Source organism: Sparus aurata, chromosome 13 (genome assembly GCF_900880675.1).
Source record: "Sparus aurata chromosome 13, fSpaAur1.1, whole genome shotgun sequence".
NCBI classification, from domain to species: Eukaryota; Metazoa; Chordata; class Actinopteri; order Spariformes; family Sparidae; genus Sparus; species Sparus aurata.
This window is the reverse complement of record NC_044199.1, coordinates 14,502,275-14,526,128: the sequence shown is the minus strand read 5'-3', so window position 1 is coordinate 14,526,128 and position 23,854 is coordinate 14,502,275. Positions and strand designations below refer to the sequence as shown.

At 41.9% G+C, this 23,854-nt stretch overlaps 3 protein-coding genes across 3 annotated transcripts; 1 reads left to right on the top strand and 2 right to left on the bottom strand.

Moving 5' to 3' along the window:
- Positions 1-62: 62 nt before the first annotated feature.
- shpk (sedoheptulokinase) lies at positions 63-7,706 on the bottom strand. Its single transcript, XM_030436948.1, has 7 exons — positions 7,495-7,706; positions 7,247-7,388; positions 5,764-5,938; positions 5,519-5,671; positions 5,129-5,304; positions 4,492-4,692; positions 63-3,240 (listed from the first exon to the last, which is right to left on the bottom strand). The coding sequence occupies exons 1-7, from the start codon at positions 7,630-7,632 to the stop codon at positions 2,798-2,800; spliced, it is 1,428 nt and encodes a 475-aa protein (XP_030292808.1). The 5' UTR covers positions 7,633-7,706; the 3' UTR covers positions 63-2,797.
- A 1,742-nt stretch (positions 7,707-9,448) lies between these two features.
- Positions 9,449-10,229, top strand: emc6 (ER membrane protein complex subunit 6). The gene has a single exon (XM_030438900.1). The coding sequence runs from the start codon at positions 9,480-9,482 to the stop codon at positions 9,810-9,812; it is 333 nt and encodes a 110-aa protein (XP_030294760.1). The 5' UTR covers positions 9,449-9,479; the 3' UTR covers positions 9,813-10,229.
- Positions 10,230-10,645: 416 nt separating this feature from the next.
- Positions 10,646-20,927, bottom strand: p2rx5 (purinergic receptor P2X, ligand-gated ion channel, 5). The gene is made up of 12 exons (XM_030438899.1): positions 20,797-20,927; positions 19,869-20,019; positions 19,536-19,607; positions 19,331-19,406; positions 18,091-18,175; positions 17,826-17,906; positions 16,707-16,848; positions 13,068-13,201; positions 12,854-12,947; positions 12,697-12,762; positions 12,262-12,350; positions 10,646-12,177 (listed from the first exon to the last, which is right to left on the bottom strand). Exons 1-12 carry the CDS (start codon positions 20,925-20,927, stop codon positions 11,928-11,930), a joined length of 1,371 nt encoding a protein of 456 aa, XP_030294759.1. The 3' UTR covers positions 10,646-11,927.
- Positions 20,928-23,854: the final 2,927 nt, after the last annotated feature.

The window sequence follows — 23,854 nt, the reverse complement described above, 5'->3', positions numbered from 1 at the left end:
AGTCAAGAAGGGAGATAAGGTAATTAATATAGAAAAAAAATATTCAAGACTTGAGACAAAAATGAATTACTAACACTGCTTTATTTGTACCATAATCACATCACACCAGGTGAGAATTACTGGTTAAAGGGGGAAAAAACTGAATACAACTCTAGTCATTTCCACAAAATGGTGCTCTATTATAATACATTTCATATTTTAATTGACAATCATTTCAGGAAAGACAACATTGGTGCAGTACTGCTGCTAGAAACATCCAATGTGAAATGCTTCGGTCTGTTAATATCAACACTGAATTCAGACCAAATCAACTGTTGGTTACGTCCATTTTATTTCTACTTTGATTGTGAGGTGTCTGGAGGACAACACATTCTGACTTACTTAAGTTAGATTCAATCATGACTGACCCACTTAGTTTGAATTCAATCATGACCAATTGATTTTCATTGTGTGAATAGAAGTCCAGGAGGTAGCTTCCAACTGTAAGGGGTCAAAGGTAACAAATGATTAAGTGCTTAGCTAAGCTTGACCTGCATGCCGAATAATAGGAGATGACTAAGCACAGATCAAACTCCTTGTTCTTCTGTTAACTAATTTGGCAAGGGAACCAATCAGAAGAAGTGGGTGATTTTGAGACGAGACTCTTAAAAAAGGCCCTGACAGAATGAACAGGGGGTGGCGTTTAGAAAAACCTCGTAAGAGCAAAGGCTGGGGTTTTAATGGAGCAGAGGACAAGCATTTTGACATTGTTTTGTCCAAGAGATTTGATAATATCAGAACGCGGCCGCTTCTGATCGGACTCAAGGCATTAGATTTTGTTTTAAATAAAGATTGCTCTATTTATCCACCCGGCCTTGCCTCCGCAGTATCCTTTATTATCGAACTACACGCCGACACCTTTGAAGAGGGAAGCGCAGAAACATCAATTGCCTTGATAGTTAGTTTCCAATCGTGACAAAACTCGGCACCAGAGTCAAGACAGATTCGATAAATCATTGATAAATACAAATTTAACATTAAAAATGGAAGAGATGCAAAGACATGCCCTATGTGAATAGCTGAAATCTACAATTGAAAATTTGAGACAAAAGAAGGCACAGAAAGTGAAGTAATTTTCAATGTCAATCAAAATTAGACTTTGTTAGAAAACAAACTATAATTTTACCTGAAGTTAAGGCCATCCGTCCTCATACAGGGACAGTGAAAACATGAAATTTAAAGACAAGCTAACCACATCTCGTTTGGATCTAAGGACCTGCAGAGATGGTGAATGAGCACGTATCGACTACACCCATCCTTAAATAGATGTGCTAGCCTGGGGCCTGTATCACAAACATTAAAGATTAAACCCTAAGATTAGTGAATTTCCCTACTATCTTTGGGGTATCTCTGGTTTTTGGTGTGATAGTCCTGGTTCACTTTAAAATGAGGCAGATCACCATGGTAACCTGTGCTGCACGGCTAACCTGCTCCGGAACAGGTTAATTTCAGACGATCAGATCAAAACTGTTACACCCTGGCTACTTTAATCAATTAATCATTCTTCCAGAATCCTGATGTGGACAAGGTTCCGTTCAAAGCACCCTGTGTTCAAGACTTTTAGATATACAATGGTGATATTAAAGTCTAAATGGTAATAAATGGTGATTACAGATGCTTATAAACTGCCCTGTGTTTTTTCCATTTCCCTCGATGAGCTATTTAGACTCAAGTAGATAAGAAATGGAAATTCAAAGTGTACCCGATTACCATTTTACTAGAAAGCACAGTATTAATCAGCTCAGTAATTTAATTGTACCGTCTGTGCAAAAACGCCAGATCACGCATTTGATTTCCTTTTATCTACACGGCCCATCTGTACTTTTCTTAACTGATATAAAGTGTATCTCTGTTCAAATGTCACTGGAGGCAAGATTTATTTTGAAGACCCATTTAATACTACCCACTCCTGCTCTGTAGCTTTGTATTCTAGCTTGCTTGTTTGACTGTACTCTATATAATGTAGGTTGTATGTAATATGATAACTATTTCCCTACAGGTATAATTTTTCCATTTTATATCTCGTGTCATACACTCATCTCATTGTCTCATGATACTGCGTGCGACTAGCTTGTAAAGGCTTTGCCTCGTCACATGAACACGCTCGTATCTGAACAGGAAAACCCAGAAATATCAGCGGCAACTTCATGATGATGGTTATCCTTTTTGTGATACAGGCCCACGTACAACAAGAAATTCTTCAGACATAAATGCCAACACACACACACACACTCACTCACTATGGTTTCCAACTATCTATGGATTTGACTACACCCGTGCAGGCTGTAGTAGTGAAATAAAGATGACAGAGTTGAGATGGAAACAATCAAACTCAGAGGGAACCTTGCATACATGTGGTGTTTTACAGAGAATTTGGTTGTTGCACTGTGGACTATTAGTGGAGAAATAGCCCCTCAAGAGTAGATTTTTCGCTGATGAATGACGTCATTTGCAAAATTAATTAAAAAAAACTTACACCCCAAAGCCTAACTTTTACACTGCAGAAATATCTCTTATTTGTGTCACTGCATTGTCTGAAAAGAATAGAGGAAGATACAGCCAGAAATGCCAGGTATATTTCTTCAATCACAGTGAAATCTTTCGAAATGTCAAAACCCAAAGCTTTTTATCCATGTCCTGGAAAACACACGTTTAAGTTCCATTGAGCAAAGGCATGTTGCAAAATTTCAGTTTGTCTGATTGTTTCTGTAAGAAATACCTTTTGATGAGGTACTAACAAACTGTGCAACATTCTCTATTAATCATGTAAACAGACAGATATTCCACTATGGATTACGACTCTTGCTAAATGCCGGTCACACAGCACCATGGCCACGCCGACAGCGGAGTCCGCGTTTTGTCCGTAGACCACCGGCTGGGGAAACGCCCTCTCCACTTCCTGCCTCAGCACCTCATTGTGGGCGATGGCGCTCCCGCTGCCCACTATCCTGGTGACCCCTGCCTCCTGCAGACGCTCAGCAGGCATCATGGAGGTGATGTTGTCCAGGACTCCACGGCACAGTGCCCTGGTCAGATGACCCAGGGACAGATTGGTAGTGGAGATGTTGTTCACCTGACCCAGGCTGAGAGGGTTGTGTCTCTCTCCCAGGATGGTCGGGATCACCATGAGGTCGCTGGTTTCCTGATTCAGGGCGGAATTAATCAGCCTCTCATATAGGCACGAATCACTCAGCTCTGCACCTGTGAGGGAAAAGGAAAAGCAATTAAATGGTGGGACGCCTGCAAGGTAGTTTGAGCACTCAACTTGAGCTGCCCTGCTACAGACATACAGTATGTGACACGCCTCACTATCCACAATCGACTACTGAGCACTGCCAATTTGGCAGCCACACCACCATCCCAGCATTCATCTGCAGGATCCAGCCAGGAGGTATGAGATTTTTCCTCATGAGGTTGTAGTCTAGACACCCAAAAATATGTTCCAAAAATATGTTCTTCTACATTTCAAATGTAAGTTGTCTGACTTAAGTGTAATGACACTGAGATGCTTTGAGCTTAATGATAACATCAGCATGGTCACAACAACAATGTTACCATGATGGCTGATGGCTGGTATAAGTGGAAAGTTCGACCGGCTGGGCGCAGGAGTCAGAGAATCGCCGAAAGTCATTAGGATTTATCCTCAGGAGACCATGAATGTACCTAATATCATGGGCCCCTCTCCTCTTTTTTTTATTTTCTCCTTTCTCCTCCATCCTGCTGCCTGTGACACAGAAATCAATTTGGGCACATCATCTTGAAGGATGTGTCAATTCCTAAAATGGTCCTTCGGGAGAGATGAAAGAGGAGAGAGGATGCACAGGTGTGTCCTTTGCAGAGGTTTTACTAGCACCTGTAACCAGAAGTAATATGACACACAGCTGAAATATAAAGACCATGGTGGGATCAGGACCACAAATATGTTTCTTTGCATTTACTGTTTGTGTAGCACCTCGTAAGGCGCTGTTCATTCCCCATTGACATTTCACCTTTACTTGAAATGATTTATGTTCTATTATGCCACGTTGTGAACTTAATTACAAGTAAATATATGCAGTATGTTGTGTTGATCTGTTCTGGTCTGCTCATCTGGCAGAAATACAAAAAATAGAGCAGTAGGCTTGAACAAAACAATGAGCAGATGATGTAGCTTTGCCACACAGTTTGACATTGCTATAAAATACAGGCTCTGAAGCACAGATGTCTCATATTGTTAAATGCATTTGCCTCAAACTCTGCTTGTGTCTCCTCCTTGCCTTCTCAGCTTGCATCTCTTATGTGGGAGGAGGAGAGGAGAGCAATTGAGGACGTACTAACTGAGAAATGGGAAAGGCAATCCATCCAGAAGTAGTTGTGATATTTAAGTCAGGACCAATGCGGTGGAGCAGCCAGCCAACGAACCTGACACTCACCCCATGAACCAAGCTACAAGGGTAACTAAAAAATCCATACCGAGCTCTCTCATCCAGGAAGTGAGCATCTCCACAAAAGTAGCCAGTACATTCCCTCCGTTAAGTGAAGCCGCCACCGCCAAGTACGAGTCTTGAAAGTACGGGAAGTAGGAGACGGGGGAGGCAGGCTGAGGAGAATCTGCCGGTTTGAAGTCAGCTGGCATGGCGAAGGTCAGCTGGGCTGAGGTGCTTATGTTAAGAACTGTGAAAGTGGGAGACAGATGCACGCTGTCATCGAAGGCTAATGAGCTTACAGCACCAAACATGGCATGCAAGAGACACTGATGGCAGGATTACAGTTAATGCATCTTCTGGGCTCTTGAGTTTTTCCTGCTTTGCTATTGCTCTCTTAACTATTTTTTTTTTTTTTGTTCTGGTTAATGGCACCAAAATGCCGGGGAGGTGAATTTCAATCTAAGCTCTGATGAAATCATTACAACACATTTAGAGAAGCAACTTTGGAAAATGTAAGCATTATCAGTAATACAGTAGTAGAAGAGATCTAATGGATTCGGCCTGTTATGTCACTGAGGTAATGGATACATGAATCTAAAGTGCATGGACTGTCAGAGAGTAATGCACCCACTGCATCAAGTGTGACCCTGATATCAGAGAGATGACTGGACTTCCTGTTTCACCTGCATCCGTCCGTGCACTTAGGCAGGAGTAGACAGAGCACTGGAAGTCTCCCAGGGCTGCCCCTACTGGCGTACCAGCAGGGATACCATGCCAGTCAGAACACGTCTGTCCCGCCAAGCCACCAGACGGCACACACTGAGGAAGCAGGCGCAAAGGGAAGCCGGCACCCTTCAGACTGGAGCATGCACACACAGAGTGGCTTGTTATGTAGGTTACACATACCGACTCTAACACTGTAAGTTACAAAGAGTTTAGTCATTGCAGGTCACATCAAACATGCACAAGCTATAAGGCATTTCCATGCGATACTTGCTGTCACATATCAATTAAATGTTCTGACGTGCTGTAATGTGGTGTTATTAAAACGGGAAGCTCTGCACTTTGCATACATGTCTACGTTCCACTGGTTGGAGGAGGTGTTGAAGAAGCCCCAGCTGGCTGCATTCTGAGGCGTCATCACACACCCGTCCAGACCACACAGCATGGACACCACGTAGTCCTGGATGGTGCCCGCGACTATGAACTCCTCCAGGAACTCGGGCCTGCAGCGAAAGCACATACTTTTAGTTGGGGTTCACTTTCGTGTCACAAAACAGAGTGAGGCGGGTGGGCTTTTTGAAAAGCGTGAGCTGACCTGTGTCTCATGTACCAGAAGATGGTTGCACAGCCAAACCCCGTGGCCACGCTGAGATGCGAGTGTGGCTTTGGAAGAGACGAAAGGAAGTCACTGCTGCAACGCCCATCCTGCCAGGTGATCAGCTGACTGGTGTCTCTGGCTGTGAAGAAGTCCTTGTTGGGCCAATCACAACCTGAGAGGAGCAAGCGACATGGGGATTTACAGCAAACTTCATCTTCAGCTTTTGACTCGATGGTTTTGGTGTTTATTTATAAAAACATCCTAGCAGCACAAAAGTTCTATCATTCAGACGTCTTGTCATGTCATGTTGTAGATGCAACCAGCAGAGGGCAACAGAGTTTTGAAAGAGGATCAGTGGACCAACAAAGTACCTGTTAAATAATGTGTTAGTAGGAGAAAACCTCCTGATTTCAGTGTACACCTCACTTTCAAGCACCTAAATATGGTTCTAAAGAAAGCATCTCAAAGGTCATCAGTAGTATTACAGTGTGGATTATCCATGTACTTCAGCAGTCTGAAACACACTGCTTTCTTTTTGAAAGACTTCTTCCAAATACCCCACAGCTATTACTGATGAATGTTTTTTCTAAAGCCTGTGACCTGGTCAAACATTATGGGGTCTTGTGTCCAAATCATACTGTGGAGTATTTTAAAGACTGCACTCTAAACAGAAAAGCGACTATTCAGTATAATAAACAGAATATGCCTCTCGACTTTATCTAAAAGAATCCCAGCTATGACATAAACAGATTCATGATAATAAAGAAAGCACATTAAGAAGGAAACCAGGGCTCACACTTTGCTTGGATTAGATGAAATAGTTCCTAGTACACACTCTTCTCTGATGTGTAATCCAATCCCTCATCCCTCATCATGCAAGATCACATTAGGCCTTGTCTTACAGTATGTAGACACGCTGGAAACTCGGTTATTGCTGTCTGTCCGTGGCACACACCCTCTGCTGACGAGAGCAGATCGATAAGAGTCGCTCTGTTGAGGCAGGTCAACTTTCACTGAGGATCTGTGATGACATTCTGAACAGTGGGGTTGCTTCATTCTCTAATGAACAACCCCATTATCTAATTCGATAATATCATAACACACAAATTATGTTAAACAGGAAACAGTGACTACAATAGCCTCAGGGATCTCATATGAAGACCTCTGACCAGTGTCCTGTAGTCCTCACACCTCACTCCAACACGTATTCATTTCTTGGTAAGGTGTCTTTTTTTTCTATTTTACTTGCAAAAACTCTGGTGTCCATCAGCTCTGAGAATGATCTCTCTTTACTATGCCTTGCTGCTTCCTCTCTGATTTGTTTTACACTTCAAACGAGCCAATAGATGAGCAGATCCGTTTATCTGCTGCTCAGACCACACTTGTATCACAGCCGTTGTTGCCCAATTGACCACACACATGTTGTGAAATGCACGCACTGTATATGGGGCAGGTAGGCAGGTGGTGGAGGTAGTCTTACCGCCTTTCCCTTTCCAGAACACAACCCCGTGCATCTGTCCTGACAGCCCGATGCTGCTCACATGCTGCAGTTTGTCTCTGGGCAGCAGGCCGATGCACCGGTTCAAGGTGTCTATGATCCGGCCGGTGTACTGCTCCTTAGCCTGTGTGGTACGGTGGAAACACAGCCGGGTCACACACGGGACAAACACACACAGCAGTGTTGGTACAACGGCTGGATAAAGTAATGCGGCACGTGGAGCCACTCACCTTTATCCCACCACCGTCGATTATATCTGACGTAGTTGGCAAAGCGTGACTGTCAGCCACCGCTCTGGAGCCGGTTTCTATTAAAACGGCTTTTACAGAAGTGGTGCCCACGTCTATTCCCAAAATATAGGTAGACATTACTCCTAATTGGACTGTGTACTCTGACACTCAGCTGTACGATGTCATGATGACAATGCCCAAACTGATGCGTTCAAGTTTAGGTACAAAATTGAAAACTCCAACTTTACTTGAACGTCTCCTAATAACTCCCAACAGACCAGCTCCATTTCTGTAACACTGAATAATAATAATGATAATAATAGTAATGATAAAACAGGTCACAGCACTACGAACGAAATCAACGTTTTTAGTGTTTGTACCGTTGACTGGAGGAAAAAACTACAGGTAATAACTATAAAGAGGTTGTTGTTATGCTTCTTCTGAACAACAGGCAGAATTTGTTTCTAATTTCTAATAATTTATTTAATCTCGTTGTCACTGAGTACATTTTGACATGCCAGTTACTAGTGTAACTAGCAATATAAATAGACTAAATCCTTAATTCCTCCATTCAGGTGGACCAGTGTTTTTTCTATATTTGTCATATGCATCTTTATATTTCAGATGATTTTTTAGCACGCATAAGCCACTTTAATGGATTATAAGAATAATTGCAAGCAAAATTACCATAATCAGGCCAGGGTTTGTTTTGGAGAAAAGCATAAATTAAAACAAAGCAATTGTAGTAGTGAATGTAATTACAATTGTCTTGTTGGCGTTATTTTCCTTTGATTTACACAATGTCAGGTTTTGCTTTCTCGCGTGCGGTTATTCATATTTTGCTGTTTGTGCTTGACGTTAGAAAAGAACGGATTTACCTAAATGTACACAATATGTTATAAAAAAAATTAACCTAGAAAATCTTTTTTACACGTCATGAAGCTAGAATTTCCCGCTTATAAATGTTCTACGAATGCACCATATCATCTCCTCCTATTCCTGTTCCCAGAATGCACTGCGAGGTAGCATGGCCGACTCTTGCCTATGAGTGTAATCCAAACGAAGATGAATGTGCTGTTTCCGTCATATATGAGCTGACATTCCTTCAAAAAAGAGTCTAATGCTCAAGTCTGTGGAGTTAATCTTACAGATTATGTTTGTGTAATCTCGCTGTAAGGAGCCGACGAGTCTCTGCGTTTTATTTCCGGTGAGAATCTGTCATCCGTTACCGTCAGCGAGCACCTTGGGGGGCTAGCTAGTAATGCTAGCCTGTTAGCTTCATTGATGATGAGAATGCTAAAATAAAACGTCTTAACTCGTCAAGCTTTTGAAATTCGCGCAGTATTGCAGTTTGTTCAACAATAATGCTTTACTGACTAGGGTTGTGTCCGTCTTTCGTTGTGTTTTTGATGATTTATGTTGCTACTTTTATCACTAGAGCGAGGCTTTTAATACAGAAGCTAACTTGCTTTGATTTAACGTTAATGCAGTCAGCAGCTAAGCTAGCATCGAACAGCACTGACAGATCTTTCTGAGACCTCAGTCGGTTTTGTTGTTTTCTTTTCTCGTACTGGTCAATCTACCGAAATGTGTAATGAAAGTACCATGTTGACCTTAGACCTACTGACGTTCATAAAGCCGATGCAAATGAGCTTGCCTAGTAATGGTCGTGCCTCCTAGTAGCTGAATAAGTGGCCCCTGTTTGTGATATATTATTCCATTGTATTATTATGAATACCTAAATAAGTATTTGTCAGCCAGTTTCATATAGTTTGTCGAGGTTGTGCTGACTTTAATGACATTATTTACTGTGCAACAACCCACTGCATTTTATGAACTTAGGTTTTGTACATAAAATCTTAAACTGCAAGGTAACCTGTCTCCATTGCTGTGAAATACATGCGAACTGAACTCATGTATTGTAATCATGTCTGAATCTCTGCTCAAACAGCAGCACCTACCTGTGACAGCTGACCAGAGCCAAGATGGCTGGAGTCGTAGCCAAACGCGAGGGGCCACAGTTCATCAGTGAAGTGGCAGTGAGGGGCAACGCCGCTGTGCTGGACTACTGCCGCACCTCTGTATCCGCCCTGTCCGGAGCTACAGCTGGCATCCTGGGGCTGACTGGACTGTATGGCTTTATTTTTTACTTCCTCTCGGCGTTTCTCCTCTCCCTGTTGCTCATTCTCAAGGCCGGACGGCGGTGGAACAAATTCTTTAAATCACGGCGGCTGCTCTTCACCGGGGGCCTTGTTGGAGGTCTTTTCACTTACGTCCTTTTCTGGACTTTCCTCTACGGGATGGTGCATGTGTACTAAAATGATCTTCAACAAATAACCTTGAAGTAATCCTATCTAATGCAATGTAAACCAATAATATTGTCTGTCCTGCTGTTTGTAGATAAGCCATTAGTAAAGACTTTTTTCTGTTATCAACTGTTGATTTTACAGAGGATGTTTTAACAATAATGTGCAAAATAAAATGTCCTCTTATCCTTCTGCTCCACAAATAGCAGTGACTATGAACTTATCTAACCTTTAACCCCTGCTCTGTGCTTGATATCGTGCCTACTAGGACAAAAGTAGTAATGATAATGTAGGCTGTAGTGTCACATAGATCAAAAGAGATTACATACACACAAGTTGTAAGAACTTTGTATTACACTTCATGTACAATACTGTGGTTAAATTATAACAGATCTACGTACTGATTGAAATAAATACCTCTGTACAATTTGTTTGTTTACATTATTAGTTTGTTAGGCATGAAATCCCCATTACAAGTACATCCAGCAATAGAGAGCGTTCAATAAATAGAAACACGGAGAACAAACCGGAGGGAGGGAGGAGTCCATGCACTTAAGCGTCTTGCACTGTACTCTAACAACAGCCAGTACATCATCAGAGAGCTTGTCCATTCACAGAAAACTCACAGTAGCACATCACGACTGTGTTCCGCACCGGCACAAATACATTATGTTGCTAGTCAGGTTGTGTCGAAGCCATCGCTTTGCCGATATAAATGTCACGACCAACTCGACATACAGCAGAGTAACAGTATGCTCAGGCGCCTGTCGCAACACGGACACAACTGAAATACTCACAATTAAGACCTTTCACACATTTTCCTACTACATATTGCCTCCAAGTACAGTTTTTTTTTTTTGTTTTTTTTTTACATTTTCCCTTTGATTCCATGCTAACAAGATAATATCTCTCATGACCCAACAAGTGATTGGGGGGGCGGTGGTGACCATATTTTACAATATTTTGTATTCGACTGCAATGTTTATTTGACCTAATCCAAGCCTGTATTTGAGGTCCATGGGGAAAAAATATGGAATAACATGAAGGGCTACAATTTCTATTTTTGCTGCGATTTTCATAATTCAGTCGATGATGAGTAGAAGTCGTCACGTCTAACACTTGCTTTGTCTCTTTTGTGGTGCTGAGAATGATATCCCTCAAAAGATCCAGTGCCCAAAAGTTAATTCCCACACACTTTTCATCTCTGCATCCACCTCTTTAAAGGGGCTCTGTGGAAGTTCTGTGTTGTGCTGTTAGCCGGTCATTAGTTTATGTTAATTCCATTTGTGAATTCACATTAGCTAGATGACCGACAATGTGCACAAAGTAAAATTCTGTCTGTTGATTAAAATCCGATGCCGAGTCCTTCACAAAGAAATCCACAGTCCAGCATCAGTAAACAGCTTTAACAAATCATCAACAGGCTTGTATAGGACACTGAGAGAGACGGGGAAAGTCTAATTTTTCACGTCATGTTCCAATATGCTCATGCTCTGCTTATGGTCTATAAAAAAAGGAATTCATGAAATTAAAATGACTACAAATTGTTACATAGAGCCCATTTAATTCAAATAAATGCAGTGGGGATAAGTGTGCAATGAAATGGGCTTATTTCTTTGGAACTGAATTTAAGTCAAGAAAATGGCAAAATAACGCCATTCATATATTGCTCAACTTGAAATGATGCTTAATTAGTCTGATCAACAGCCAAAAAAGCTAACTGATTATATGACATGAACAATTAATTCTATGCATTTGTAAAGCACTAAGTCTTTAACAAATAATTTTTCATCACTTTGCTATTTGTGTCAGCATTATCACAGTGCATTTGCGTATCATTATTTATGGACCTGTTCCCCACATCCCACATTTGGATCCCGACCCAGCCACTGAAAACCACCTTTCTGCGTATTTCTAAATCAGCATCCTGGCCCACGTGCACAGTGCAGAATGTTAACAATTCTCTGGACCGACGTATGTTCAGTCAGGGCAAGCATCACTCAGGCTAGTGGCATGCCAGCAGTCGTGCCAGTGGGTGAGAAGTGAACATCAGTCCGACTTTTGTTTCCACCTCTCGCATCATTACCGAGACCACCGAGGGTGATTCGTCTTGCTGTGCTTGCAGACTTAATTGTGGGAAGAGAAAGTGATGTGATGCCTCGGCTCTGCACCTTGGTTGGAGATAATGGCAGAGTATCGTTGTCCTGTGTTGCGTGGTATGGTGGGACCCCGACTGTCCACAGGCTGCTGGCTCTCAACAGTGGCTTCATTTTCCTCTGGCTTTTTAGAGTTGGCGGCGTCTTTCCCTGCTGCTGCCTTCCTGGATCTCCTTTCCTTGTGTCCTGCCTTCCCATCTTTTGATTTGGTCCGGTCTTTCCTGTTACATACAGTGAGGGAGAAGCGTGCCAATGAATGCAATGATCAACATTTGGGACCCATCGTTACAATTTGTTGGTCATACTTGAAGTTGATGATTTCAAACTTCTTCTCTCGGTAGTAGGAGCTTGTGTTCATCATGTATAGCAGGATCATGTCACACACAAAGGCTCCCTAAAAGAAAGAAAATATCAACTGGATGCTCACAAGCTGCAGATAACAAGTATTTGTGTCACTAGTGATCATCTGTCACCCTCTAGTGGCACTTGAATATGACATTAGTCAAGCTTAAAGGATAAATTCACCCTCAAGACAATGGAAAGACTGGTGTCCTTTCGTAGTCCACAAAACATTTCAGAAGCTTCACAGCAAAACTTTCACCCGTCTTTTCATTGACATGGGGTCGAAAAGATAATGACTCATTTCTCTTTGTAATTGTGTGAACTCATCCTTTAGGACATCTCAGTAAAAACGCCAATTACCCACTGACAGTCAACATAATATTTAGTAAATTACTCACTATTCCCCATAGAGCAATGCCCGAACCAATGGCAATTATTGTTGGGACAATATTGAATTTTCCAGCCTGCAAAACAATATCAGGGATTTAGGCAAGTCTGTTACTGGAATCATGTTTTTCTCTAAGAAATAAAAGACTGCTCATCTCCCTGTAGTACCTGGCCATTGATCATTATATCGAAGCGAATCCCATACACTTTATACAAAGTGCGATAGGTTTCACCGTTTTGATCCTTGTAATACCTGGTGTATCTGTAAGAGAGAGAAAATCAGTTTGTGTACGGTGTAAAAGACAAGAATAAAACATGTTGGACACGAAGAACAGAGTGGATTGACAGATTTATTTCTCTTTAAATGCCTGACGGGACATACCTGAAATTGTATCCCGATGTGGCCGAGTTGTTCTGGTTCATGTCCAAACGGGTAAAGCTGTACTGTGGATTACACTCTGAAGCGTCCTTATCCAGGTCACAGTTCCACTCAATGAGGACACCGACAGACCCGCCCTGACGGACAGAAACAGACACTTGTTAAAAGCACAGTTTGTAACTTCTGCCCCCAGAGGTCTCGCAATCAACACAAGAAATGTACATGTAAGTAGCATGGGATCATGGGAGTTGGTGTCTTCACTGTTGAACAACCACCACTGCTGATGAAAATATCTACATGACTCGGGTAGAAATATTGACAGACCAGGTAATGTATAATGTTTAATATTCAGCGTATCATCCCGATTGCATGCCTGAGTTCCAGCTAGGAGCTAGGGAGCTATGAACAAATGCAGGCATATTTGGACCACCCATCTTAAATTTCATTAGAGTGATAACCTGGACGATCTAAACGCCGCACACCTGTTCGTTTGCACCTCCAACAACATGGCAGATTGGTCCCTGCGCCCAATTAACTGTGTGTGTGCGTGAAACACCAGCGTCCTTCAGCTGAAGCAGCTAAAAATAATTCAGCCGTCATTCATTTTATCAATTTACACCTGTACTTTTTGTGGTGTGATGTTTGAAAAAGTCCTCAATGACAAAAGGTCTATGATAAAGGTGTAGACTGTCACACCCTAACAAGTAGAGAGAGTCACAGGAGTGGGAGAGCCGCCTGTAATCGACTAACCGTCTCCATGACAACTGAGCAAATCACATCTACCGATGAAGGCCACACGATGTACTTGAAAGCTCTGGAAAAACTAAGCAAGTGGACCTTATTAATAAATTATTTTAGTATTAATATACAACCGTTCGTTCGTTCGTTTTTCTTTTTTCTGCTTTTTCCGTGAGGGTTGCGGGATGTTGCCGCTTTTTATCCCCCTGAGGGTTGCGGGGCTTACTGGGGCCAAATCCAGTTCTACTCATGGGCGAAGGCCAGGGTACAACCTGAATGAGTCACCAGCTCATTGCAGGACCCTTACTGATGGCAGTGGCTGCCCCACAGGGTGCCAACTGCACATCAGGAGCAATTCTGGGGTTCAGTATCTTGCTCAAGGATACTTCGGCATGTAGCTCAGATATACAACCGCTGTGTGATTTTCCTTTTCCTGTGTAGGAGGCAGTCTTCTCTCTCCACCCAGCTAGCAGGCATTCCCATCACAGGATGGACTCCTCACTAATTAAATAAATGAGAAAATGTCAAGCGTGGCTCCATATGCCGTAATTATATTCCTTTTGTATTATGAATGAATTCTGCAAAAGTTTATTTTGGATGATGAGCTCTCTCTTTCTTTCTCTCTGCCATAGTATAATATGGCACTCCCCTCACGCTCTGCATTGTTTTTGTTTGGATCAATTACAGATTTTATTTCCCAAAACAACAGAAAGACAGAAATTAAATTAACTCTGCAGAGCAAGAAGACCGTCCCCTCATAAAGCTGATCAAATTAACTGGCGAGGAAGCACACTGGTTAACTCGGCTCAGAAATAAATACTTTTCTTCCCTGAGAAAAGCAAAAGCCAAATATCACATAGAACTTATCTCATGATCTTGTACAAACCCATCCAAATTTTGGAAGGCAGTAAATATGAATACAAACAAAATCTCTATGTCTGTTCCATCTAGTATAACATTTAATAACTGCCAAATAAATAAACCATCAGATATTTGTGATGCTTTTAACAGATATTTTACTGCCGCTGGAGATTGATTTGACATGGTGTACTCAGGTTATGCTTTTAACAGTCAGCCGCTGCCTCATGAGCCCTCCTCAACCCACAACTCTGTGTTTACACTGCAGAACTTCACTTCCTCTAATGTTAAGGAGGCACTTCAAAGTGTAGATACAACGAAATCAACTGGGGAGGATAAACTAGACCCACATTTGTTTTGAAGCTATGTGCTCCATTTACTTCTTATGAAATTACTTATCTTTTGAACCTATCCATTTCTTCTGGGGTTATCCTGAAGATCTGGAAAACTGCACGTGCTGTCCCACTGCATAAAGGTGGTAATAAAGCCGCACATTTCTAAACTTCCTTGTCTTGCCAAAGTCCTGGAATTGTTAGTAAATAATCAGATCAAATTATTCCTCTCAGTATATCCTGTTTTGAGGTACTCACCAGTCTGGTTTCAGAGCTAAGCACAGTACTGCTACTGCTATCACCTCAGTTACTAATGACAATATATCTGCTGTTGATAAAGGGAAATACTGTGCTGCCCTCTCAAAAGCTTTTGATACTGATGACCATGCTTTGCTCATACAGAGGTTAAGTTATGTTGGTTTTGATTGTAATTCCTGTAATTGCTTCGAAAGACTAGACAACAATGTGTGACTGTAGGAAATGACCGTTTCATGTTTTTACCATTGTCTAAAGGGGATCCGCAAGGTTTAATACTGGGTCCTGTCTTATTCACAATCTACATTAGCAATATTACAAACTGGAACCCCCATCTTTATGCTGATGATGTAGTCCTGTACTGCCGTGCTAAGACTGCTCTTGAAGCCATTCCCAGCAAGCTTCAGCAACTGGCAGATTCTCTTCTTAACCTGAAATTAGTCCTCGATGCAAACAAAACCAATTTGTGACATTCTCAAGAGCCAGAGATATCACAGACACTGGTCTGCATGTGACGAACAGGACACAGGATTGAAAGGGTTTCTGAATACATATATTTGGTTGGATCAGAAACTCACATTTAAATCAAGTCATATTAACACACATGTAAGCAAGCTAAGACAAAAAAATTGGTTAAACAGAACTACTTTCCCCATGTTCTGTAGGAAACAGATCATTGATCACTGATTCATTATTGGTGGCTGTTATTCGACTCATCATTGTATTCTATATGAAAAGGTTGGTTCAGCACCTTGAAAATTAAGACGTGACAGCCACTGGTTACTGTTTCTTTTTAAAGCCTTGAAGGGCAGCATGCCTCCATATATCAGCACTTTATCAAAATGGGCAGATAGACACTATTCAACAAGCTCTAATGATGTGTTCCAGTGCTTCACACACTTGAAATTTTTTACAACGTACATTCAAACATGATACAGTTATACCTATAGGTCAGTTTAAGACTTTGATTTCAAACTACTCAGCATTTCAATGGAGCTGTTTTTTAACTCCGTGCTGTCAGGTATGTTTGTCTGCCATTAATCTATTATGCACCTCTGTTTTATTTGTGTTTCTTCATGTTTGTACGCTTGTTGTTTCTTATGATTTTCAAGTCTGGGGATGTTGCAGTAGCAGCCAGTTTCTCCTCCTCCAGTTCCCAGAACAGTTTTCCCACCCCCTAATCTCAAGAAATCTACCATCACAGTGATGTTTCTGTTCTTGGTCTCTTCAACACAGCCGCCATGCGTCCCTGTCACTAAGAGGTTTGATTACAATTCAGATTCTTTAGTTTAGCGGGGAGTACAGGTGAATTAACCTAGAGTTATTACAGCAATCACAAGCAGCTATAAGGGATTTCTATAACTCATAAAAGAGATGGTGTATAATAATTCCTTTTTATCAAAGGACTGTGAGAAAGCCAGGAACTCAACCCACTCCCACACTTTATTCAGCTTTGTACCTTAACAGCCATGTCCTGGAAGTCATGTCCCGTCCAGTGTACCACATCCCCGACCCGGAAGATGGGGCAGTACAGGTGGGTTTCTCTGTCGTAGGAGCATCTTTTCAGGTAGGTGTCGTCTGACGTTTCAAGGACGTTGGACCTAGGAGTCAATCCAGCAGACATGAATTTGTATCAAATGTCAGATTTTCAGGAAACATGGAAACAGTCTTATTTTCACATTGAACTTCATGAATCTTTGAGTTTATCACAGTTTATCCTGTGAAAGAGCAATTATTTTCCCATAGAAGAAGAGAGATGGAAACAAACGAAGACACTTGATCCTGCCAACTAAGAGTCGCAGAATTCTATCAGCTTCTCACATCGGCTTTGACCTTTCAATCTCTTTGTTAGACAGCATTACTTAGCTCTTATACTGTCTTCAATGATCTCGTAATACCATTATATCTGACTGCACTCCGAGCTTGTATGCAGAATTTGTCAAGATAAACAGCCCTGAGTAAAATATATTCAGCGTGGCTCCAAAGTTTTCCTCTACACACACACACCTACAGTGGCATGTACAGTGTGTGTACGTCAGTCAACCCGCTGCGTTACACCCTTTGACTCCAGTGTAACTGGATGTCTCACGCTGTAAGACGTGTTGTGTTGCGAGCCATTCCGAGTAACACTCACTAGGAGGGATTTGTATTACCAGCCAATCCCCATTGAGCACAAGCAAATCAAGATCAGTATGGAAACATAGGAAGATGATGGCTGTGTAATTAGAACAAGATCGTGACTGATGAATTAGCCGTGCCTTGTGGCATCTATCCGCTTTCCTACAGGACTTGAACAGACAACAGAAGAGAAGGCAGCACTAGGGCTCGCTGGGCTAGCCCCATCTGATCTGACACCTGTCCAGGGCAAGGCCTGCTGTCAAGGACGTCTCAGATGACTGTTTCACTGTCTCACTGAGCGCAATGCACAGGCTGGTATAAATAGAAAGCTCCCTGCACCCTAAAGCTATTTCAAGCAGCCATCAGAACACATACGTCTCTCAGCTCACTCTGCGAACTCTGTCATGATGCCTTGCAACCATCTATACACCGGCCATCAGCGCCACTTACAGCCACTTACTTGGAGAATTCAAACTTGGGAAACCTGACGAAATTCTTTATGTAGATGGTGAAGTTCTCGGCTTCACTCAGTAAGGGCTCTCTGGAAGTGAAAGAGACAGGCAGCTGTGTACAAAGCACAAAACAAGTGGAGCTGACAGGCTGTATTAGTAATAAATAGAACCTGTGAAATATCTGCGTCCCTGTGAGGGATCAGAGTGAGTGTCAGAGTAGTGGCACAAAATGGCAAATCTCCAGAGATCTGCAAAAAGAGGAAGGGCTCTCACGTGGGTCTACTGCTGTACTCGACAGGACACCAGGCGTTAATCTCACAGGTCCCAGTGCTGTTTAAACACACACCCGTCTTGATTCCTGATGGAGAGAGCAAAGACTCTGAGCAGCTTTAGGACAGATTATTCCAAAATAGACAAATAAGAAACCTTTTCCTAATGTGTGTGCGGCTGCTTGATGAAACATGTATAACATTTATCTATTAGAGAATATTGTTGAAACACCGAAACTCCTCTTTGGAGTAATGAATTTTGCTGCTAGAAAAGCAATTACCAAAAAAATGGCTTAAAGGAACAGTTCACCCAATAACGGCAATCAAACTAAATATAAAACATAAAATGGCTTCATATCACACAGCTCATTATCGTAATGAAAAAGTCTATTGAAGACCCGAGATCCAAAATACATTTGAAAAATACTTTATTTGCAAATTTTCTTAAGCTGAAATATTCACTGTAGCTTCTAAGATAAATCAATTAGCATGCACCCCATCTGAAGTGGGTGTATGAGCTCGACCTCACGTTGAGGGTGCAAATTATGCCTTTCAATTCAATTTGCGATCTCATGGCTGCCAGAGACATGGAGCCATTTTATGTTTGTTTCAGTTGTTTTTCTTACATTTTATAACAAGTCCATATTTATTCTGCTGTTTAGGAGAACACTACAATGCTGTTTTGCTGTGAAGCTCCAGATATGAATTGTGGGCTACAAAATCTCACCTGACTTTTCATCTGCATGGGGATGACTAAATCATGAGTGAATTGTCATTTTGGGGTGAGTTGTTCCTTTAAACCAGACACACTGTCCATAAAAAACACATGGTATGATACAATTTATGAAATGTTTGTAATGGAAAGAACCATTTTTCCCTGAAAAGTTATTTCTACGAATTAGTGTTTTTTTCTTCTTTTTAATCCATCTCAAATGAAAAACAACCCATTGTTCTCCTGTTTACTTTGTAAAAAGCTGACAAGAGAGATCACTTGGTACAGGTTCCTGACTTTTTGCTCTGTTAACTCATGCTAATATGTGATTCTAAAAACAGTTTACACTTGTATTACTTATCAATCAAAAAATATCACTTTTTCATCATGCAGAATATTGTGTAGAGTGTTATTGTCCAATATTCAAGATCTTAACTTCCAGATAAATATGTCCACCTGTAATTCAGGCTAAAACAAAACAAAACAAAAACTCTTAAGATTATTAGACCACAGTGCACTGAATGATCCTCACCATGGCCGGCTATTACAGCCTCCCCCTCCGCACAGTCATAATCACTTTGACATTGTCCATCCGGCACCTTGAAGCTCTGTGAGACAGAATAACCACTGCTGAAAATGAAAATGCAATTGTGTGGACTGTAACCTAAAGTCACATTAAAATGGGGGAAACAAAAAACACAATTCATAATTAGATTCCTTGTCTTCTGTTTGCTCACCTCAGCACAGTACCCCAGCCTCTGATTGGGCGTCTCTATGTAATTTGTCACGATGAAGAACACCTGCTCGCCCTACAAAATAAAATTAGACCCTGACAGTGAGATCGAGAAAGCGAAAGGTTAAACAAATTACAACTCCCGAGAAGTCCAATATAGATAAAACTGTGGAGACAGATGCCGAGGCTAATGATATATACTAAAACGGACACTCAGTAGGGTCATAATCTGTCCTGACAGGAAAGTAACTGGGGAGTGCTTTGGCCTATGACATATGCAAACTGAGATTAACTTTTTTCTCTCTAGATAGATAGATAGATAGATAGAAGGGCTCACATTTGGAGGTATGACGTAATCCTCAGCACTCCACAGGTGAAGGCCTGTCTCAGAGCTGTTGGTCAATGTGACACCTTTAAGCTTGGTGATGACTGAGGTCTGGATGGCCTCTTCTCTCTCCTGGTAGCCTTTCTTCACCACAAACACCCACCTGTGACATTCATGCAAAACATCAGACCTCATTATGTTTTTTTTTGGTTTCTGGCTCCTCGTATCAACATGGGTGTGATGCAACAGTACGAGCATTTGTGAGACCCTTGCTGAGCAGCCTGTTTGTGAGCGTGGTCCGGGTTGACAGCACACACATTGTAACTGTCACTGAGTGTGTTTACCAGCATGTGGCAGCTGGAAGGAGTAATGTTAATGTGTAAATGTATCCCAGGCTACATCAAAGAATATTTCATGCATCTCCATTGGGACATATCTGACTATGTTGTGTCAGCATTAAAAAATGCACAAAAATACTATAACAGGCCCAGACATGACATGGCAAAAAAATTAATAAATAAATAAAATTTGGAACATGAGCAGCCCTCTATGCAACAGAGCCAAATATGACCCAAATACGGCCACTAAATTGGTCATCTTACTGTTGGAAAATAACTTTCCCAAATTGTTGTAAAGGTCAAAGCAGATACTACTAGCCCTCAGCTCCATACTGTCACTGTCACCTGTCCAGCTTTCATAATGTCTCTTCCATACATCAGCGTGACATCACACATGAGGGCTGGGGGGGCACGAGAGCTTTCTGTCTCTACAGCAACTTTCAAGACGTTAACGAATTCACCAACACAAGCTTTTCTCTAAAAAATAATAATGGGAACTCTGTCGCTGCCGCTTTAACAGCCGTTTTGACAAGCTCAACTTATTTTTAACTCTGTGAATCACTTTTCTAAACGGTTGCTTTATTCATGCATCGCGAGCTCACCCGATTATGTATCCCAGCACGGCCAGCTGGTAGAGTCTGAACAATATTCCGATTCTCCTGTTTTCGGCGATGACATATTTCTCTGTCTTGTAGTTGAGGAGAGAGAAGAAGAAGCCCCCCCAGCCTGCCATGCCTCCTCCTGCCCGGTGAGCCCTAGTGAGACAGACAGACAGACAGACAGACAGCAGCTCGGAGGCTCCCAGCTGATATGACAGCTTCGCTTGTCTTACACGGACACTGAGAGAGGGGCTGCAGACCACCGACACCACAGTCTGTCTGCTCTGGAGCAGCACTGACAGACATGTGGAGGAGATGTTCATACTGTTGCGACCGTCCTATCAATACAGGAGCCTCCCAGAACTTTGTGGAACAGTAGCCAATGATAAACCACTACTGTGTCAAACTGCAAATTCAAACTTCTTTGGCTAATATTCCTTAAGATTTCATTGCGAGCTGCAGCAGTGCCGTGCAAAAGGGGTTGGCCACCCCCGGTGAGGGGGGGCATTCTGCACATGAGTCCACAGCAGCTGAGTTTGTTTCAGGTTTATATATCCTCAGTCGTATGGGTCACACCGTTTTTCCTACAATATAATTGATTATTAATATTTCATTTAAGTAGCCTATAGTGATTGTTATATCTGTCAGTTGTGTCCTGTAAATATTGATATTTCAATGTGTTGGTTTGTCAGCAGGGTGACACAAAAAACTCTCAACATTTTTACATAAAACCTGGATGGAAGATGAATCTCACATCAAAACAGACCCCAATCATTTTTGGTGCAGATCTGGATAAAGGAACTGATCCAGGACATTTTTCCTCACCTTCTGTAACGTTGTGAGCCTTTTTAAACATTATGGTGAAAGCGACCTAAAGCGTTCTTGTTTTGCAGTGAGCAGTCCCCTCGCGCCTCTGTGTGTCACCACATGAACGTTTAGGTGGTAATTGCTGGACATAGCAACAAACATTAGGATCCTGTTCTCTGCATGTTCAGACAGGGCGGGACTGCCTCTTTGTGGAGTTCTGATTGGATGAAGTGGGCAGGGATACCAGAACATTTCTCTTCTCTTTTACTGCATGAGCAGGAGGAGAAGAGCCATGGCTTACCAACCAATCTCTATATCAGTGAATGCTGTTGGAATATAGAGCTATTCAGCACTTATTCTAATAAGAATTATATTTATTTATTTTTTTCTCAGCCATGCAATTCTGCATGAATTTTATTTAAAAAACAGATGCATTAAGGTGGCTGGTGTCTATGAGTGAGTACAATTTGATGCAGATCGTACTAAAAATCTATTGTTCTTCCACAACACAATGGAGGATATGATTCCACCTGCATTGTTCCTTTGTCCTAGTAGTGTGCTGCTACAGGTGTGGTGAGCCTAAATTATTTGTGGTTGATTTAAAATTTTGAGCGTTGTCAAGTTTCATATTTGGTTTGGCTTTATTGAATTAATTCAAGATTCAAGATTCAAGAGGGGTTTATTGTCATTCCAGACATATACACTGTATGTGGTGCAATGAAATAACGTTTCTCAAGAAACAAACAACAACATAGAACAACAACAAAACCAAATGGGTTTTTTTTTTAAATAATACATTTAGCTGCTCTCAAGTGCAAAAATACTTTATAAACTGACTATATGATTATTAATGTTATTATTATTATTATTATTTACATGAGGTGCAATAGTGCATCATACAAACACAAAACAGCGACGTAGGACAGCATACAAAAGGACAACAGAGGTGATCAGTTCAGTCTCTGAGCGTTGAGGAGTCGTATGGCCCGGGGGAAGAAGCTGTTTTGTAGTCTGGTAGTCACGGACCGTATGCTACAGTACCTTCTGCCAGATGGAAGGGGGGAGAACAGGCTATGTGAGGGGTGGGTGGGGTCTTTCACAATGCTGGTTGCTTTACGGATGCAGCGTGTGGTGTAGATCAGTGGTTCCCAACCTTTTTTCCTTGAAGCCCCCCTTGCCTGTGTCGAAGACAAGCCAGGCCCCCCCCGACCCCAACCCGCATACACTGAAAGAATAAAGTGATTAATTACAAACTTTTATTTGCAAAAATAAACAACAGTTGTAGGTTTTTGCTCTTATTCTCCTTATTTTACAATGTATATAGATACATTTCTTCCTTTTTTGTGTCATCAGGTGTATCACACACAAACACACACACAGTTTACCTACCTACCTGCCTACCTCATAGGGGTGTTGGTGATAAATAGCTTAATGAATTTAAATGTGGACCAAAGATACATTCAATTTGGATTATAAAGACTTTTGATTATCCAGTTGGGTGTGGTATTGGGATTTTATACATTTAATGTGCACAAATATAATTTTGGTAACCTCACAATCTCAGAGCAGACAAAGTTGTGCGCCCCCCCTGCGATCTCTGGCGCCCCCCTAGGGGGGGCCCGGACCCCAGGTTGGGAACCACTGGTGTAGATGTCTGAGATGGAGGGGAGAGTGACTCCGATTATGTTTTCAGCCATCCTCACCACTTGCTGCAGGTTCTTGTCGTCCAGTCTGGTGCAGTTTCCGAACCAGGCAGTGATGCAGCTACCCAGGAGGCTCTCTATTGTCCCTCTGTAGAAAGTGGTGAGAATGGGAGGTGGGAGGTGGGCTCTCCTCAGCCTTCTCAGGAAGTGGAGACGCTGCTGGGCTTTCTTCACGGTGGAGCCGGTGTTTAGGGACCAGGTTAAGTTCTCCGCCAGGTGGACACCAAGGAATTTTGTGTTCTTCACGATCTCTACTGGGGACCCAAGGATGGGGAATGTTAGGCCTTGGAGAAGGTATCTGCTCCATTGAATGTCATTCTAGTTAAGTACTTTTCTTTATTATGCACCTTTAGGCAGTTCCTGCACAGTTGGATGACCGCTTATGAAAATCACTGAGTGCTCCGCTGATTTGCACTTCTATAGAAAATGAAAGACTCACAATGAACATTTCTTGTGTTTTTTTATTTTTCAAATTTGATGCAACACAACCAGTTTTGATTAATCCCCATATTCTTCTTTCTTGTCAAACTGTTGTGCTTACATTACCCACA

Coding starts and splice junctions, on each gene's coding strand:
- shpk (XM_030436948.1), bottom strand. CDS start 7,632: ATGTCTACCTATATTTTGGGAATAGACGTGGGCACCACTTCTGTAAAA. Junction 5,939..7,246: donor GTTCTGGAAAGGGAAAGGCG/GTAAGACTACCT, acceptor TGCTCCTCTCAG/GTTGTGATTGGCCCAACAAG. Junction 3,241..4,491: donor TTCCTGGATGAGAGAGCTCG/GTATGGATTTTT, acceptor TTTCCCTCACAG/GTGCAGAGCTGAGTGATTCG.
- emc6 (XM_030438900.1), top strand. CDS start 9,480: ATGGCTGGAGTCGTAGCCAAACGCGAGGGGCCACAGTTCATCAGTGAA.
- p2rx5 (XM_030438899.1), bottom strand. CDS start 20,927: ATGGCAGGCTGGGGGGGCTTCTTCTTCTCTCTCCTCAACTACAAGACA. Junction 19,407..19,535: donor GGCTGGGGTACTGTGCTGAG/GTGAGCAAACAG, acceptor TCTGTCTCACAG/AGCTTCAAGGTGCCGGATGG. Junction 12,351..12,696: donor GCATTGCTCTATGGGGAATA/GTGAGTAATTTA, acceptor TCTTTCTTTTAG/GGAGCCTTTGTGTGTGACAT.